At 47.9% G+C, this 19,150-nt stretch overlaps 1 protein-coding gene across 1 annotated transcript in view; it reads right to left on the reverse strand.

Moving 5' to 3' along the window:
- The window catches only part of LOC119977336 (PC3-like endoprotease variant B), a 1,015,536-nt gene that overhangs the window by 348,299 nt on the left and 648,087 nt on the right, over positions 1-19,150 (reverse strand). The window contains exons 10-11 of the mRNA XM_038818121.1: positions 17,337-17,509; positions 14,029-14,268 (exon numbers count right to left, since the gene is read on the reverse strand). Of these exons, the coding sequence (XP_038674049.1) occupies positions 14,029-14,268; positions 17,337-17,509 (413 nt within the window). The remainder of the gene's footprint in view (positions 1-14,028; positions 14,269-17,336; positions 17,510-19,150) is intronic.

Here is a 19,150-nt window from a genome sequence, read left to right on the forward strand (position 1 = left end):
TTTAACACGTTGCCATTCAAAATTGCTTCTGCATCTGCATCAGAGATTTTCCAAAGAAGAATTATATTTCAGACCGGAAAAAATATGGAAGGAGTAATATGGCACATGGATTACATCCTCATCCACGGTTCACTGAGAGAAGAAGACAACCATTGAGTGAGACCAGTCCTCAGAGTCCTACAAGAAGCAGGTTTCACATTAAATGACAAAGGTGAATTTGCGAAGCCTACAATAAAGTTCTCAATGTGCTTTGGAAATAACTGCCAACTGACAGAAAACCAAGGTCATTAGAGCATTCCTACAGCTGAAAAGCCTCAGAATTACAATGGTTACTTGCGATGGTCAATTAAGTAGGCAAGTTCCTCCCAAACTGGTAGAAATGGACAAGCTGTTATAATAGCTCTTTAGACAGCGTTAACAGTAGTGCTGGACTGTAGATCAGTATAAAGCTTTTAACAAGGTCAAAATTCTCCTAATTTCATCAGAAATTCTAGCGCCCCACGATCCAGAATTGCCGACAGTTATAGCAGCGGATGCATAATCTATAAGCTTGGTGCAGATCCAAATCAAATTATACTCCTAATAGCCCAATACTTCGCCAATACTTCAACAGAGAAAACATCTCACAAATATTGATGATTTTTAGTTTTAAATGACAGACTGGTCATCCCTGAAACACTTTGACTTGACCTTCTCTAAAAAATCCATCAAGGTCACTTGACAATAGTGAAATGCTGAGCAAGAGTCCAATAGTCAGCCTAGGGACCAGGCATTAGTCAATCCATTGAAGAGTTTGTCACAAATTGCCTTTCATGTCAATCCATTGAAGAATTCATCACAAATTGCCTTTCAGGGGTGAATAGCCAATAGCAGGGCAAACCACTGACACCCTCCACTTTTCCTTCAAGGCCATAGCAGCACCCAGGAATAGTTTTTTTGAGTTCAAAGGCTACGTTTTCATCATTGATTGCTACTCCAGATTTGAAGTGAAGAGACTGCACAACACCATGGTGGATGCAGTCATTACATCACTATCAGGAATCTTCGCAACACAACACATTCTGCAACATTGTGGTGTCAGGCAACCAACTTCAATTTGCTGATTGAGCTGTTCTACAACTTGGCACCAGTTTCAAACATGTGACGAGATATCCTCAGTCAAATGGAGAAACAAAAAGAAGAGTTCTAAAAATTAAAAATTAAAAAGAACAATGATATTGCACAAAGACAGTGCACCCCCAATGCAGGTTTCCCAGTGCGAGGGATGCATTTAATGGGAAAACCCATCGACAAAAATGGGACTAGAAGATCCTGATGCCAGCCAATGGCAGGCCGCCTACCGTCATCGCGAAGCACGTGACAGCGCTAAATTAGTGGGCGGGATTTACTGAGTAAATCCCGCCCACTAACTTAGCGCTTCTTAAATACAGAAACTTCACTTAAAAAGGGTTCCCGCCATCAGAACTATTGATGGGAAGATTGCTGTGAACACAACTTTCAGCTCTTTAACAAACATTACAATCTAACATCATCTCAAACGATCATGATAAAGTTAGGAAGTGTGAGAAACAACAAAGAGATAGTCAAGTTCTTGATTTCAATTTCAGGCATGGAACACGAGACTTGAAAATTTCACAAACTGGGGAGTGTGTGTGGATACAGGAACAACACAAGGAAAGCATTGTAATGGAGAGTGCTCCACAGGTGCGATTTTACAGAATTGAAATGGACCAGGAAAATCTCAGAAGGAACTAAAGAGCCTTGATATCACTGGGAAGGAAACCAATGGAACCTTGAACATACGATTTAGATCCAGGTGGAGGCATGGCACCTGAATGCTATAGAAGCTCTGCAACCACCCAAGTTGAAGACATTCATGTTGACTGCCAAGAGAGCACAGATCATTCTCAACCTCGAAATGTGAAGTTTGAGATTTTGGGGGAAGAGGTAGGAGTATGTGTAAATTTAGGATAAAAACTTAGGGGAAATGTTAGAGTAAAGGTAAACATCAGGAGCACCTAATGCTGATGCAATTATGATGGACTGTTACATGACAAAGACAGATCTGGTGGGCAGAAGTGCAACCTCGTGTGGACTACTGAGATGTACAGAGATCAGTAAATAAATAAATAAGAATGGTTTTTAGCAATAACAAATTGTGGTAGCATTCTTGGAATAAGAGGCAAACCCGAAAGAAGTCCCATCCAGAACCCAAATGCAAGACAAAATATACAGAATTTTGGACTGATTGACAACCAAGCTGCACTGTGTAAAATGGAGGAAGAATAAACTAGAAAGTAAAGAACCCTGAAAATAATATGCCTTCAAAATCAGCTTGTGTAAGCGTCAGCTTGATCAGTTTTTCTCACACCTGTTGTGGTGCATGCGTGACATACACTGGAGTTTCCAGTAGTTAACAAAGAGGTTTACTGATGAAACGTAAAGGCAGTTAACGAACAGGCACAAACACCATGGGTTGGATTCTCTGGTACTCCAGGTTCTCTATTTGTGAGACTAAGTTCTCCCCCTGGCATTGTGTAATTATATGAGTAACGCACTTGCAATTAAGCTTCCACAATCCTTTGTACCAGTTATTTGTTTTACACTGTCAGGTGGATATAAGTTTAAGAAATGGGTGTTTAGCAAATAGCTGCAGTGATTTCAGTGTGTGGGTGGAGCTGAGCTCTGCTCTGCTTTTTACTTTTGTTTTGTGCTGAAAGCTGGTTTTGGCTATTTTTAGTTTTGCTTTCAGTTGGAGAGCTGCATGTGAGCCAAGCAGATGTGTATATCGATCTTTCTCTCTACAAGCTAAAGAATGTCTTCCGCTCATTAATGATTTCAAAGTAATACCTGTTTCTGTAGAGATTTTAACCTGCTGTCTTGGTTAAAAAGTGTTTTGGGCTTATGGATGTTGTTAGGAAAGTTACTAAGGGTTATCTATAGAATATCGTATTTGGGAAAGTATCAGTGTTGATAGTTGATAAGATGTTTACTGTGTGTTTATAAATTGTTAACTGAATTCATAAGAGTAAACATTGTTTTGTTTTAAAAATACTTTAGATCTCTATTCCCTATACCTATAAAGTGGCCCCTTGTGCTCCCCTTAACCAAAATCTATTAAAAGTTGTGGGTCAGGTGAACTCCATAACATACTTTGGAGTTTTCTAAACCCTGGTCCATAACAACACTCTGATTATGCACACTTCCAGCTTAAAATGTACAAGAAATTCCACACAATATTGTACTTCACCGCTTTGGATCAAAGTTGAAACATGTCAATGACAAATATAAGGCATGATTCAGTGGACTGAAGTAAAAGTCCGTTGAACGGCACATTTAGCAGTTGTTTCTTGTTAGCTGTCATGTCGAGAAACATCCCGCTATCCAACGGCCCTTTGCCATTTATTTTGGTCCCGGGACGTTTCTCCCTGCCGAGGGCGCTCTTGGAGGGATTGCCCGCTGGTAAGCTGAAGGGGAAAGACATCTCACAGATTGGGGCAGCATTTTGTCTGGCAGCCCCAATCTCTCTCTCCTCCACCCAACAGACACCCCACAACTGTGGGCAGGACCCCGGGAACACCACCCCACCTCCCTCTACTTAGAAAGGCCCCTTCCTCAGGCCCAATCCCTGGCAGTGCCAAGCTGGAACATTGGGTGCCCTGGCACTGCCAGCCAGGGTTGCAGTGCCAGGGTTCTAAGGTGGCACAGCCAGGATGCCAGGCTAGCAGAGCAAGGTGTCCTGGTGTCAGGCTGCCACTCAGCTCTGTCTCTCACCACCCAGGTGTCTCCAATGACCTGGGAGAGTCCCCCCTGTTTTGTTATGCCTGCTCTATGTTTCTGTATTGCGGTATCCCAGGCATAGCTGGTGAGTTGGGGGCACCAGGTGAATCCGGCGTCTGGATGTTTGCGGCTCATTTAAATATTCAGATCTGGATCTCACCCAGCAAGGTGGAGATCCAGATCCGGCCGGGTGGAGTGAGTCGGGTTATTTGGTTGAGGTTTTGTTTGTGGCGTGGAGCCTGATTTGGGGCTTACGTACAGTAAACCCATTGCGCTCAGTTCAGCGCTGGGTGCAACGGGGTCGCTGAATCAGGCCCAATGTGTGTATTGAAATGAAAATTGCTAATTTTATTGACACCTTGGATATTCCATAACATATTCAGGTCACATGGGTCAATTTATGATAGTGTTCTCTACACTCACTCCTGGCAATTGATGTGTTTGGCACAAATAATGCCAGTCTCAAGTCAAGCAAAATCAAACCTGCATAAACCAATATGCTGCTGAATGAAGGGTTTGAATCAGGACACAATTAAATCAGCACATAAAAACTCTTAAGGCATCACTTCCGGTGGTGGCCATGGAGTGAGAGGTCGTGTATTTGGTAGCTCCCGCTCGTGGTGGACTTTTGGCTCCTTTTCCCCCGACTTATGGGGTATTTGATTGGAACATTGGAGCCTGGTGAGGTAGAGAGGAGGAATCCCCCACCAGTTTATGCAGTCGTGGACTTGAAGCAGTCTGCAAAGAAGAGATTGTTGGGCAAAGAAGAAAGTGGAGCCTGCAACACAGGAAAACATGCCGGAGGCTCAGGAGCTGGGATTGCCAGCCAAGTGGTCAACAGAGCAGCTGGTGTAATTCCTTCAGGAGAGCTTCGCCAAGCAACGACAGGGGTAACTGGACCCAATTAAGACGGGGATTGACTGGGTGCAGCAAAGGTTGGACGTCCTGGGCGCACAGAGCGCTTGCGAGGAAGCCGCGGATGAATGAGCCGCCAAGGGCGAGGGTGGTACGAATGCACCGGTTCCGAGATAAGGTACAGATCTTGAGGTGGGCCAGCCAGGCAGACGAGGAGCTCCAAATGGGAAAACAACGAGCTGCACATTTATCAGGACTTGGGTGCAGAGCTGGCCAAAAGAACGACAAACTTTAACAAGGTTAAATCTGCCCTCTTAAAGAAGGGGGTGAAGTTTGGCATGTTGTACCCAGCTCGTTTGTGGGTCACTTACGAGAGTCAAGAACTGTATTTCGGATCGCCGGATGAGGCTATGAACTTTGTTCAGGGCAGGGGACTGGCAGGTGAAGGAGGACATTGAACCTGGGGGCAAGTAACTTTGTACCTCTGCTGCTAAATTTATTTTCTTTATGGTCTGTGTATGTAATGTTTTTGCACCAAATGTTTTTAGGCAGTTGCTCAGTTATATATGTGGGTTAACGTTGTTCTTGCGGGGTATGGTGGGTGGAATTTTCCTCTTTGTGTTTGTTGGGGATTGTGATGTTTTGCATATGCATGTTTGAGCAGGAGGGATGGAAGATCAGTGGGGTAGGATGCTTGGCGGCATGGGCGGGGGCTACCAGGCTAGCTGGGCGGGCTAGCTCACGGAAGCACAGTGGAGGGCGAGCAGGTGACTAGTTCGATGGGGGGGAATGGGATTGTTGTTTTGTTAGTGGTGGGGGGGAGGGGGGAATTGTTCTGCTGACAGGGGAGGGCGATGAATGAGCCGCCAAGGGCGATGGTGGTACGAATGACGTGGGGGGACAAATTGGATGTCGAGGACAGTAGGCGCCCAAGGGCGGGCCTTAGGAGGCACGGGACACAAGCTGGAGGCTGGCCTAAGAAGGGTGATGGTTGATTGGCGGGGTGGGGGGCAGGCAGAGGTAGTGGTCGCTATGTACGCGGAAAAGGGCTTCAACCGGGTGAAATGGAATTATTTGTGGGAGGTCCTGGGATGGTTTGGGTTTGGGCAGGTCTTTATTGACTGGGTTTGGTTGCTGTACCAAACACTAGTGGCAAGTGTGCGGACGAACCGGGTGAGTTAGGACTACTTTAGACTGCACCAGGGTACAAGGCAAGGATGTCCTCTCTCCCCACTGTTGTTTGCATTGGCGATAGAGCCATTGGCAATGGCGCTGAGAGCATCAAAGGACTGGAAGGGGCTCGTCCGGGGGTTGGGGTGGAACACAAGGTCTCGTTATATGTAGACGACCTACTTCTGTAGATGGGGGAGATTAAGCGTATTTTAGGCTGACCCATTAGGGGGGGATGGGGGAGATTATGCAGATCTTAGGCTGACCCATTAGGGGGGATGGGGGAGATTATGCGGATTTTAGGGGAATTTGGCCGGGAATTTGGGAATATGGGTAAAGGTGAGATTTTTGTGATCCAGGCGAGGGGGCAGGAGAGGAGATTGGGGGAGTGACAGCAAATAAATGGCACTTAAAAAAATTAAAACACCTGTTCAACTCCATTAACCTATCAAAAATACATTTTTCCCATTCATTTCTGTATTGGAAAGTTACTTGAATGGTTTGATTTTGGTCCGGGGTTCAATGGACTCCAAATTAATTGAATGCCTGACTGAAAGCCCATGTTCTTATGACTAACAGACCATTTTAATATTTAAAGCACTTTATTTTTGAAAAGGCACCAGATTTTTCAGACATATATACAATATTATTTTTTTAAATGGAGAAATTAACATAGATGTCCTACTTTGGCCGAATTTCAAAATTTTGCAAATGCAGATTAATCCAACCTGCCTATGGTGACCTTTTCACCATGTTGTCTTTGTATTTTTCTTTCACATTAATAGAGAAAGCTATTGATTCACAGCATTTAGCACAGTACACTGAAATAATGATACACTACTCAAAATGCCCAGCTATGTTTACAAGTGCAGTATATCAATTTCTGATCCTGCGCGAAACATTTGGAAGATAATAAGGCCAATTCCACTATCAACGTCAGTGACAACCCAACTTTTCAGCACCCTTCCATGCTACTGCACCATTAATGTGACGTCCTATCCCATTGGGTTCTGCTCCGATCTCAGTTGATGTTGCAACTGGATGGGAAGGTCCCAGAACGGAACCTTCCCATCCAGATCTTTTATTTTATAAAATGTGGATGAAAAGTCACATGGCAACTAATTAGTTTTAACAAGAAAAGACATTTATTAAACATGGAAAATTGGATTATGACACAATACACCTTTACTCACCCGCTTTGGGTTTTTGGATTAACACAGCTAACAAAGTACGTCTTAATCTACGATTATCTCATTGAACAAAGTCTCTTTTAAGCATACAGGGTGACTGTGGGAAAATACACTCTTCAGTCCAAGGGAATGTTTGTGGATGTCTCCTCAGAATCCCCCTGCTGAATGTCACGTGAATTTCCCCACACACTCCCTATAAGACACTTTAAAATCTTCGCACGTAATAATTATGCTTTCCCTTAGCAGTTTGCATTCCGAAATCCAGATCAGATTTTCAAAAGGACACTTTTAAACAAAGCTTCTGCTCCACTTTCAACAGTGAATCCTGTTAGGGTTTTACATGAACCTCTTTTGAAGTTATTTGTCTTGACTGCTCTTGTCCTTGACTCAGAACACTTGTTTTCTCTTCCTTTAATTCTTCTCAATAATACCTTGGTCTTTGTTCTTCTAACTTCAGGTCTCTTAAACGTTCTTTCTGTCCTAATTCCCTGGTTATCTGAATTGTATCTTGTTCCTTTCATAGAATTTACAGTGCAGAAGTAGGCCATTCGGCCCATCGAGTCTGTACCAGCTCTTGGAAAGAGCACCCGACCCAAAGTCCACACCTCCACCCTATCCCCATAAACCAATAACCCCACCTAACACTAAGGGCAATTTTGAACACGAAGGGCAATTTAGCATGGCCAATCCACCTAACCTGCATATCTTTGGACTGTGGGAGGAAACCGGAGCACCCGGAGGAAACCCACGCACACACGGGAAGAATGTGCAGACTCCGCACAGACAGTGACCCAAGCCGGGAATCGAACCTGGGACCCTGGAGCTGTGAAGCAATTGTGCTATCCACAATGCTACCATGCTGCCCACCGTGCTTTGGTAGCATGCATCTTTGCAAAGAGTTAAGTGCTGTCAATTTCCAGCTCAACACTTTAAAATCACTCAAGTATGAAGGTGGATGGTTGGAATGTACTTAACTCTCTTTGATGTGGTTAACGTTTGTAAACATTGTGGTTATAGCACTTAGAGTTACTCATCCATGAAGGAAGATAAATGAAGCAAGGCTAACAGCTGACCTTGTGGAAGCTGTCAATCACAGCCCACTAGTGAAATGAATGAAAGGCTTGCAGCTGAAGGGTCTGATGGTTTAAACATACGTCAATGCTTCTCTCTTTCCAGAAATGGACAGGTGGTGCTTCCTCTGTCTGAGCCAGCAGGTGTGTCCAGATGAGTGTCACAACAGTACATTATTTCACTGACCTGTCTGGATTGCTCTCTATCTTCCAGATAGGGGTCTCTTTCATAGAACATAGAACATATGTCATACAGTGCAGAAGGAGGCCATTCGGTCCACCGAGTCTGCACCGACCCACTTAAGCCCTCACTTCCACCCTATCCCCCTAACCCAATAACCCCTCCTAACTTTTTTTTTGTCACTAAGGGCAATTTATCATGGCCAATCCACCTAACCTGCATGTCTTTGGACTGTGGGAGGAAACCGGGGGACCCGGAGGAATCCCACGCAGACACGGGGAGAACATGCAGGCTCCGCACAATGAACCAGCGGGGTATCAAACCTGGGTCCATGGCACTGTGAAGCCACAGTGCTAGCCATTTGTGCTACTATGCTGTCATATGGAGGCACCCCTTTCCTGGGGTGTCTCCACAGTGAGGGAATTTCTGGAGGGGTCTCTTTAGTTAAGGGGTCTCTGGGGGAGTCCTTTAGTTGGGGTGTCTTTGGGCTTTCCTATCAAGGACATCTCGAAAGGGGTCTCCCTATCTAGAGGATCTCTGGGGGTGTCTCCCTAGCTGGGGGGTCTATGTCGGGGTCTCCTTATCTAGAGGATCTCTTGAGGGCAGCTCTCCATACCTAGAGGGTGTCCTTGGGGGTGGGGTATCTATAGCCAGAAGTTTCTGGGGGGGGGGGATTCTTTATCTCAGGGAGGCACCCAAGAGGAACCCTCATCTAGGGTTCGCTGGAGGTCTCCCTATCTAGGGGGTCCCTGGGAATCTTCCTATCTAGTAGTCTTTTCTGGGGTCGCCCTATCTCGGGGTTTTCTGTGGGGTTATTGCTAACTAGGTTGTTCTCCCTATCTCGGGGATGGTCTCCCTATCTAGCGGTTCTCACTATCTATGGGGTACTTGGGTACTTTGGGTGGGGGGGGTGCGGAGCATTCTTTGGGGGTGGGGGTTGTCTCATATTTTAGGGGGGTCTTGGGGGTGGTGTAGGGAGGATCTGGTAGGGAAGGGGTGGGCAAGTCATGCATGGTGGCCCTTGAGTGAACTTTGGTGGCAACTCCCTTGATGGACCACGGTGAGGCATACCATGTGAGGGCCATGCTGGTAGTAATCTGCACCCACATGCTTCCCGGTCCGGAGGGCCGGAGAATTGCTCGGGCCAGGAGATTCTGGTGCCGGGCACGTTCAGCATCCTCATGCTGGCGCGAACTTCGTTCCCACCGCCAACGGGGGTCTGGAGCAGAGCGGTTCATTCATTGTCTGCCATGAACCTCGATTGTTTCTCGACTGTTTCTTCAGTTAATTTTAGTGGGAGATAATACTAAAAACGGTCTCCATGAGTTCCAAGCATACCAAGTAAGTGAACACATAAGTGTGTATTTAACAGGTTTCTGCATTACGGAAGCCCTCAGACGATAGATTGCTGTTGTCTCCACTCTGCAGCCTGCAAATCATAGCCCTACTTTACAATTGTTCAAACTCCCAAATTTCTCAAGATGCACCCCGACTTGATGGCTATCAAAGGAATAGATGTTTCGTCCTCAAATAGCTTCTCTATGAAGCCAAAATGGCAGATGCATCAACTTATCAGGTGATTGCTGGAATTATGTACATACACTGTTCATCCTTTCACACAGATGCAATATAGATACCCATGAGGACTGCAGGACAGTGCGGCAGTCCTGGAATACTGACCCTCTGACAGTGCAGCAGTCCCTGAGTACAGACCCTCTGAACTTACAGCAGCTCCTCAGTACTAACCCTCTGACAGTGCAGCAGTCCCTGAGTACTGATCCTCTGACAGTGTAGCAGTCCCTCAGTACTGACCCTCTGACAGTGCAGCAGTCCCTGAGTACTGACCCTCTGACAGTGCAGCACTCCCTCAGTACTGATCCTCTGATGGTGCAGCAGCCCCTCAGTACTGACCCTCTGACAGTGCAGCACTCCCTCAGTACTGATCCTCTGACAGTGCAGCAGTCCCTCAGTACCTACCCTCTGACAGTGCAGCACTCCCTCAGTACTGATCCTCTGACAGTGCAGCAGTCCCTCAGTACCTACCCTCTGACAGTGCAGCACTCCCTCAGTACTGACCCTCTGACAGTGCAGCACTCCCTCAGTACTGATCCTCTGACAGTGCAGCAGTCCCTCAGTACCTACCCTCTGACAGTGCAGCACTCCCTCAGTACTTACCCTCTGACAGTGCAGCACTCCCTCAGTACTGACCCTCTGACCTTACTGTAGTCCCTCAGTACTGACCCTCTGACAGTGCAGCACTCCCTCAGTACTTACCCTCTGACAGTGCAGCACTCCCTCAGTACAGTGCTGACCCTCTGACAGTGAAGCAGTCCCTCAGCATTGACCCTCTGACAGTGCAGCTGTCCCTTTGTACTCATCCTCTGACAATACAGCAGTCGCTGGGTACTGAACCTCTGTCAGGGCAGCAGTCCCTGAGTACTGACCCTCTGACAGTGCAGCAGTCCCTGAGTACTGACCCTCTGACAGTGCAGCAGTCCCTCAGTACTGACCCTCTGACAGTGCAGCAGTCCCTGAGTACTGATCCTCTGACAGTGCAGCAGTCCCTCAGTACTGACACTGCCAGTGTAGCAGTCCCTCACTAATGACCCTCTGACCTCACAGCAGTCCCTCAGTACAGACCCTCAACAGTGCAGCACTCCCTCAGTACTCACCCTCTGTCAGTGTGCAGTCCCCAAGTACTGATCCTCTGACTGTGCAGCAGTTCCACAGTATTCTCCCTCTGGTACTGAACTACTGGTAGTACAGCAGTCCCCCAGTATTTATCCTCTGATAGTGCAGTAGTCCCTCAGTACTGATCCTATGACAGTGCAGCAGTCCTGGAATACTGACCCTCTGACAGTGCAGCAGTCCCTGAGTACAGACCCTCTGACCTTACAGCAGCCCTTCAGTACTAACCCTCTGACAGTGCAGCAGTCCCTGAGTACTCAGCCTCTGACAGTGCAGCAGTTTCTGAGTACAGACCCTCTGACAGTGCAGCAGCCCCTCAGTACTTACCCTCTGACAGTGCAGCACTCCCTCAGTACTGACCCTCTGACAGTGCAGCACTCCCTCAGTACTGACCCTCTGACAGTGCAGCACTCCCTCAGTACTGACCCTCTGACAGTGCAGCAGTCCCTGAGTACTGATCCTCTGACAGTGCAGCAGCCCCTCAGTACTTACCCTCTGACAGTGCAGCACTCCCTCAGTACTGACCCTCTGACAGTGTAGCAGTCCCTCAGTACTGACCCTCTGACAGTGCAGCAGTCCCTCAGTACTGATCCTCTGATGGTGCAGCAGCCCCTCAGTACTTACCCTCTGACAGTGCAGCACTCCCTCAGTACTGACCCTCTGACAGTGCAGCAGTCCCTAAGTACTGATCCTCTGATGGTGCAGCAGTCCCTCAGTACTGACCCTCTGAAGATGCAGCAGTCTCTCAGTACTTACCCTCTGACAGTGCAGCAGTTCCTGAGTACTGACCCTCTGACCTTACTGTAGTCCTTCAGTACTGACCCTCTGACAGTGCAGCAGTTCCTGAGTACTGACCCTCTGACAGTGCGGCACTCCCTCAGTACTGACCCTCTGACAGTGCAGCAGTCCCTGAGTACTGACCCTCTGACAGTGCAGCAGTCCCTCAGTACTGACCCTCTGACAGTGCAGCAGTCCCTCAGTACTGACCCTCTGACAGTACAGCAGTTCCTGAGTACTGACCCTCTGACAGTGCGGCACTCCCTCAGTACTGACCCTCTGACAGTGCAGCAGTCCCTCAGTACTGACCCTCTGACAGTGCAGCAGTCCCTCAGTACTGACCCTCTGACCTTACTGTAGTCCTTCAGTACTGACCCTCTGACAGTGCAGCAGTTCCTGAGTACTGACACTCTGACCTTACTGTAGTCCTTCAGTACTGACCCTCTGACAGTGCAGCAGTCCCTCAGTACTGACACTCTGACAGTGCGCAGTCGCTCAGTACTGACACTGCCAGTGTAGCAGTCCCTCACTAATGACCCTCTGACCTCACAGCAGTCCCTCAGTACAGACCCTCAACAGTGCAGCACTCCCTCAGTACTCACCCTCTGTCAGTGTGCAGCCCCCAAGTACTGATCCTCTGACTGTGCAGCAGTTCCACAGTATTCTCCCTCTGGTAGTGCAGCCGTCCCTGGGTACTGAACTACTGGTAGTACAGCAGTCCCCCAGTATTTATCCTCTGATAGTGCAGCACTCCCTCAGTACTGATCCTATGACAGTGCAGCAGTCCTGGAATACTGACCCTCTGACAGTGCAGCAGTCCCTGAGTACAGATCCTCTGACCTTACAGCAGCCCCTCAGTACTAACCCTCTGACAGTGCAGCAGTCCCTGAGTACTGAGCCTCTGACAGTGCAGCAGTCCCTCAGTACAGACCCTCTGACAGTGCAGCAGTCCCTGAGTACTGATCCTCTGACAGTGCAGCAGTCCCTGAGTACTGATCCTCTGACAGTGCAGCAGCCCCTCAGTACTTACCCTCTGACAGTGCAGCACTCCCTCAGTACTGACCCTCTGACAGTGCAGCAGTCCCTCAGTACTGACCCTCTGATGGTGCAGCAGTCTCTCAGTACTGACCCTCTGGTGGTGCAGCAGTCTCTCAGTACTTACCCTCTGACAGTGCAGCAGTTCCTGAGTACTGACCCTCTGACCTTACTGTAGTCCTTCAGTACTGACCCTCTGACAGTGCAGCAGTTCCTGAGTACTGACCTTCTGACAGTGCAGCAGTTCCTGAGTACTGACCCTCTGACAATGCAGCAGTCCCTCAGTACTGACCCTCTGACAGTACTGTAGAATCAGTGTATCAAAGTTGAGAGTACTACCACTCAAGGTTGACACCCAAGCACATAATAACTTACATAAATTACCTGGCAATATCCTCTAAACTCAGGTGGCAATTTAACTGGGATTATTAATGTACCGGTGTCCGATATGTTCTCCTTATTCTGTTTTCTGCCTAAAGACACACCCAACCCACAGCGCCATGACCTCCACCACCAGAAACGCAAGAAGGCAGCTCCCAAATCCACCCTACTCGGAATGAGTGTCAAACCCAAAGTTGCTGCCGCTAATTGATCCGTACTGGTTATCCTGCCAACTGACTCACATTCCCCCCTCACGTAATCTCCACCTTCCCGCCCCCAAGCCCATTCCCACCCCCCCCCCCCCCCCCCCACCCACCCAAAGAGTCTGGGTTACTACGCTTCTACATGCATGTTTTAGCCTAGAGCGAGGGATAATGATGGAAAAAGATCCAAGTTTTTTCCATCACATGGCAGTTCTGAAATGTCTCCCGTTTTTACCACCTGCCATTGGCATGCGTCGGAAGGGTTTGCAGGTTGACATTAAACCTGTTTGACTGTGTTATGAACACACCTCCTTTGGTTATCACGTCCTCGAGTGGAAGCCTCTGTCTCAGAGGCAGGGACACGACCCACTGCACCACACAACTGCCTCTGTGATATCTACCAACCTGACAAATTTAAATAGGAATTTTCAAATGACTACTCAAAGGAGCCTCATCACAGAGACTACCTATTCCCACAATTTAACTGTAGAAAAAAAACTAATTTAACTATTAGCTGTCGAAAAAATACTAACAAATGAAAGTACTTGAAGGACAGAGATGTACAGGAGTCAGTCAGAAACAGAAAAGTGTTTTGAAAAATAGATTGCTATTTTACAGTCTTATAACACTGCAGTAATTATAATGTACCACTACTTAACATCTCTGGATTCTATTTTTAGAACAGTAGACTGACTCACCAGGCTTTGTTCCTCTGCTGCATTTCTATCCAATGGCGAGTTACTCATTCCTCCTGTAGGAACTACTGCCATAACTGCTGGGCATGCTTCCGAGTAGAAGGTGCTGAGGCCAAAGTTGCTGACAGCTCCAACTGCCACTGTAAAAATACTGTTCACATATCCATCTGCACCACAATGATCCCTAAGCAAACCACCATTTCCTGAGGCCCAGATGAAAATACTTCCTTTACCATTGCGACCCTAAAAAATAAAAAGGAAACTTAAGCAAAATATACTGCTTTTAACAGATTCAATGGCTGCCAGAAGATAACTTTATGATTATACTTAAATCGTAACGGGTGATCCCCCACTCTCCCCTGCGCACTGTGCCTTGTGCAACTTGCACTATTCCCCGCCGCTAAAATCGGGAAGCCAGATCGGGCAGAGAGTGGAGGGTCTTCCGAAAAGTGGGTTTTGTACCAGGCGCCAGACCTCGTGCCATTCTCTGCTTTCTCGCCACTGGCCACAGTGTGGTACTTGTCCTGTGACGGCAGGAACATGCGGAAAGGCAATTTTAAGGAATCTGAATTTAATGAACAGCGGCAAGCAGGTTTCTCCAGGCCCCAGGTATGCTCCTCCCCTCACAGCCGGGAGTCATGCGGGCATGATTTGCTGCGCGTCTTGACAACAGGATTCAGGTGCCATAGCCTTTGAGGGAGAGCAAGGAGATAATGAAAGTTTTCAGAATATTCTGCCTTGTGGGTGGGTTATATGCTTGGAGTTCTCTGAGTAGCAGGGAGGGACTTGGTGTTAAGGGTGTGGATTCGAGGTGTTGTCCCCCAGGGTTCTGTGTGTCCTCGCTGAATCTCCCATTGCTGCTCGAACAACATTTCAACCCACCCAATGGATGTAAGTTCTAGGCTCGTGACTGTTGAACCGTAGGCTGCTGACAGTATCCTGGAAATGCTGAGGTCTCTCGAACATACACAAGGGGTTAATGTAAATACACGTAGACTAGATAGACACTAGAGCAGGGGTGGGCAAACTTTTCCGTGCAAGGGCCACATTCAGAAATTCACAATTCACAAAGGGCCGCATAGTATATTAAGTAAAATAATTACTTCACCCGGTTATGATTCTGGGCGCCTCATATAGAAAATAGAACAGTACAGCACAGAACAGGCCCTTCGGCCCTCGACGTTGTGCCGAGCAATGATCACCCTACTCAACTCAACGTATCCACCCTATACCAGTAAGTAACCCAACAGCCCCCCCCCCCCCATTAACCTTAAAAAAAAATTTTTTTTTTAAAAATTTTTTTTTTAAAATTCTTTTTTTTTTTTTAATGACTTGGTGGGCCGCAGAAATACCTTTGGCGGGCCGCATGCGGCCCGCGGGCCGTAGTTTGCCCACCCCTGCACTAGAGGGAACACCAGAGACATCATGACACAGACATTCAACCAATAGGTCAGTAAGATAGGACATGACCAATGGGCATTCACGACACACACAGAGGTGACACTACCACAGGAGGGCATTACACCAACCCCCAGATAAGGACACTGCGCACATAATCTTCCTCTTTCCAGTGGAGACACTTAGTGAGTACACAGGGTTGATTGAACACATCATACCCACCACGTGGATTGTAGCACACTGGTTCGTCAGTCTGAGTAGCTATAGCAGGATTAACAGGAGAGTCAAATCCAAGTAGGAGAATTGTTAACAGATTAATAAATGTGTTAAAGCTATCTCCAAGTCTGAACTTTCCTTTGTCAGAGTGCACATCATGGAAGAAGCTTATGCTACATCAAGAGCATAACAAAACATGGGTCACTGTCAGTGTGGAGTTTGCACTTTCTCCCCATGTTTGCGTGGGTTTCACCCCCACAACCCAAAGATGTGCTGGTTAGGTGGATTGGTCATGCTAAATTGCCCCTTAATTGGAAAAAGAAAAGTAATTGGCAACTCTAAATTTACAAAAAATGATGAAGAAGGGTCCTGGAGAGGAGGTGGGGACAAAATGTTTAGGGTGGCGCAGCAATGCAACACAGGTGACTATGTAATCAGGTGGCCTTGGGCGGCCAAGGGACTGCTCACCTTGGTGCTCCCCCCGCACAGAGAAATGGATTTTGGAACTCAACCTACCAGGCCAGCTATCTACCTGGCCGTTGTTGTTGTTGTGGTTGCACGGTTGCAAAAGCACCAGGGCCAGCCCAGGAAAGACCCTGCATGACAGGAGCCTGCCCCAGAACAACAGGGTACAGCTGGTGTGGCTCAAGTGCTGTCCGTCTACTAGGCCAAGGAGGTGGTGTGAAATTGGCGCCACATTAGTCCACATTTATATTATTGGTGCTTGTCCTTCGTGGAGCTGCTGGATTGCGTGTGTCGCCATTGAGTCCGGCTCACCAAGGAGACCGTGCACCGCTTGTGCCAGGTGGTAGTGCACCTGGCACCATAAGAATTAGGGGGACGATTCCTGCTTCCAGTGGCTGTCATGTTAACGGTGGCCCTTACTTTTTATGCCTTTGGCCCATTACAGGACTCGATCGCAGATCTGTACGGGATCTCAAAATTGCTCACTTTCAGGTGCATCTGAAATGTGGCAGATGCCCTCCGTGACTGAGCAGCAAACTACATAAACTTCAACCTGGATCAGGCCCAACAGGATGCCCAGTCTGTTGCATTTTCTGCCATTGCTGGAATGCCCCAGGGAGGCAACTTGGAGCTCACAGCTCTAGCTGCCGATACAGTCATGGGCACATCTGGCGGCCGCGCCGTGCTCCATTGTGGACTCAGCCCCCTTCGGCCGCTCGTGTACCCTGAACCCCCCCCCCCCCCCCCTCCCCTCCCCCACAGTGCTCCCATTCTGAATGAAGCCTCCCTGCTCGCAGATCGGCCCTTCCTGACTGTGGCACCCCGGACTGAGTCTGCAGCCCACGTGAGCATACGTTACCCACACCGTCGGGAACTCTGCCGGTCAGGGACGGAGCATCACGGAGCGAGCCTCAAGCAATGGCCTGAGACCATGGATAATTGGCGTGGCATACTCCCCTTTTCTGGGGGGGTGGGGAGGGAGAATACAAAAACAGGCGATGCTACCAATATCAGCATCAAAACGGATTTTCCGCCCCACTGCTGAACGTGATTTCGGAATCGGGGTGGAGAATTCAGCCCCAGGACTTTCCAATTCAGGCCCCTTGCACCATTTCGCTCTCCGCCGTGGCAAAAATTCAGGTCTAAGTCTTTAGAACTTACAATATTCACTCCACTGTTGATTAATTATTTAAACCTAGCCCATTTTTAATACCTATTCAGAAATCTTTTACCTTCTCTGCTCCATCCCGTAGAGCTCTGGTTGTCAGTGATCTTGGGCCATCAAATTTCCTCCCATTGTCTTTGGGACCCCAACAGCAGCAGTAGATATCGATATAATTGTTCTTGTAGGTGAGGGACGCAGCTTCTAAGGCATCGGTCACTTTCCCATCCAAGATGCGAAGGCCTAAAACAGAAACATAATCCTTGCATTTGTGTTGAAATATCCCAAAAAAACTTCATTTTACACAACAAATTTTTGTTTGACCTGCCATTACTGTTATATAGTCAATGCAATGATTATCTGAAACAATGATACTCTGATAGCAGCGGTTATGATGGCAGCAAGCTGAGCTTGAGCGGCAATGAGCTTGGATGAGAGCGGTCTGAGCTTCCACTGTAACAAGCTGATCATGCATTCCAAAAACTGAAGCTTCCACGACAGCACAAGGAATTCTATGGCTTCTATTTGCGCTGCAATGGTGTGTCTGATCCCACAGCCTCTGAAAAGTGTATCTGTAGGTTCTGTTGGCTCCCTGATGATGGTTGATGTTTTTTTTCCTCCACCCTCTGCACCAAGGCCTGAAGTGCAGCATCATCAGATCTTGGAGGCCACTCTCTCCATTTGCTTTGCGCGTACTGACTGTTCCCAGATCACAATCATCACATTCACATTGAGGAAGATTTCCAGCACCTGCTCATGCCAGGGTGCACCTCTTCTTGAAGGGGTGTCAGCTGGCTTTCGCTAATGCAGGCATGATTAAATTTGTGATGGTCCTTTATGAATTATGCTTGTCACTTTCCCAACACACCATAGGAGAGCCCCAAATTGGGCTTCGCGCCAACCACAAAACCATACGCAAGTCACCCGACTCGCAGCACCCGGTGCGATCTGGATTATGCCCAGCAGATAATGATATTTGAATGACCCAATAAATATCCCGTCGCCGTTTTCACCTGGCCTCTGGGAGTCAATGACTGTGCCTGCGAGGCCTTAACCGAGCACCCATTTAGTACTGGTTTCCACAATCCTGAACCAGATGTTCCGGCATCTTGGATCGTCTCATCGTCAATTAGACCCCTCGGGTGGTCAAGGATGCACGCACCCAGGCACAGCGAGCCTGGAATCACCAATCAGGCAGCTTGGCAGTGCTGGGTGCCAGGTTGGCACTGCCAAGGTTTGGGGCCTGAGGGCCATGCCCAGGAAAGGATGGGGTAGGGAGGATTGTGGTGATGAATGCGGTGGGTTTGAAAGTGGGGGGGGTTCCTGAAATGGAGGGGGTGTGTTACAGAAGTTGGGCAGCCTTTCAAAACTACTTCCGATCTGTGAGGAGCCGGTCCCGCTGGCGTGCTCAGCTCCCCAGTGCCAGAAAACATACAAAATGTGGCCTTGAGAGGGTGAACCTCCCTGAGGCCCAAAAAAGGGCTACGTTCGATTGAATCACGGAGCCAATATTGGCGCTGCAGCCATCGTGCACCCACCAAACGCACCTGAAACTAGGCTTTGAAATTGTTCCGGTGAATCATGCCATATGTCTCCTGTTCCGGCTTACAACCACTGAAACCTGGGGTAATCCCACAATGCCATTCCCACACCTATTTTCAGGCCCTGTCCAATTTTCTGGTCATAGAATAGGGATAATGGGTGTGTTCTCAAACAGGAAGGAGGTCATATCCCACAAGACTCTTTATTTGGGCCTGTACCATTTACCAGATTTATGACTAAGACAGCACAATTTGCCAATGACACAAAGATTGATGGTATAGTAAGGTGTGTAGATGAGAGCGTAAAAATACAAATATTGTATATTTGTGAGTGAATATATTC

This window comes from Scyliorhinus canicula, chromosome 14 (assembly GCF_902713615.1).
Source record: "Scyliorhinus canicula chromosome 14, sScyCan1.1, whole genome shotgun sequence".
NCBI lineage: Eukaryota > Metazoa > Chordata > Chondrichthyes > Carcharhiniformes > Scyliorhinidae > Scyliorhinus > Scyliorhinus canicula.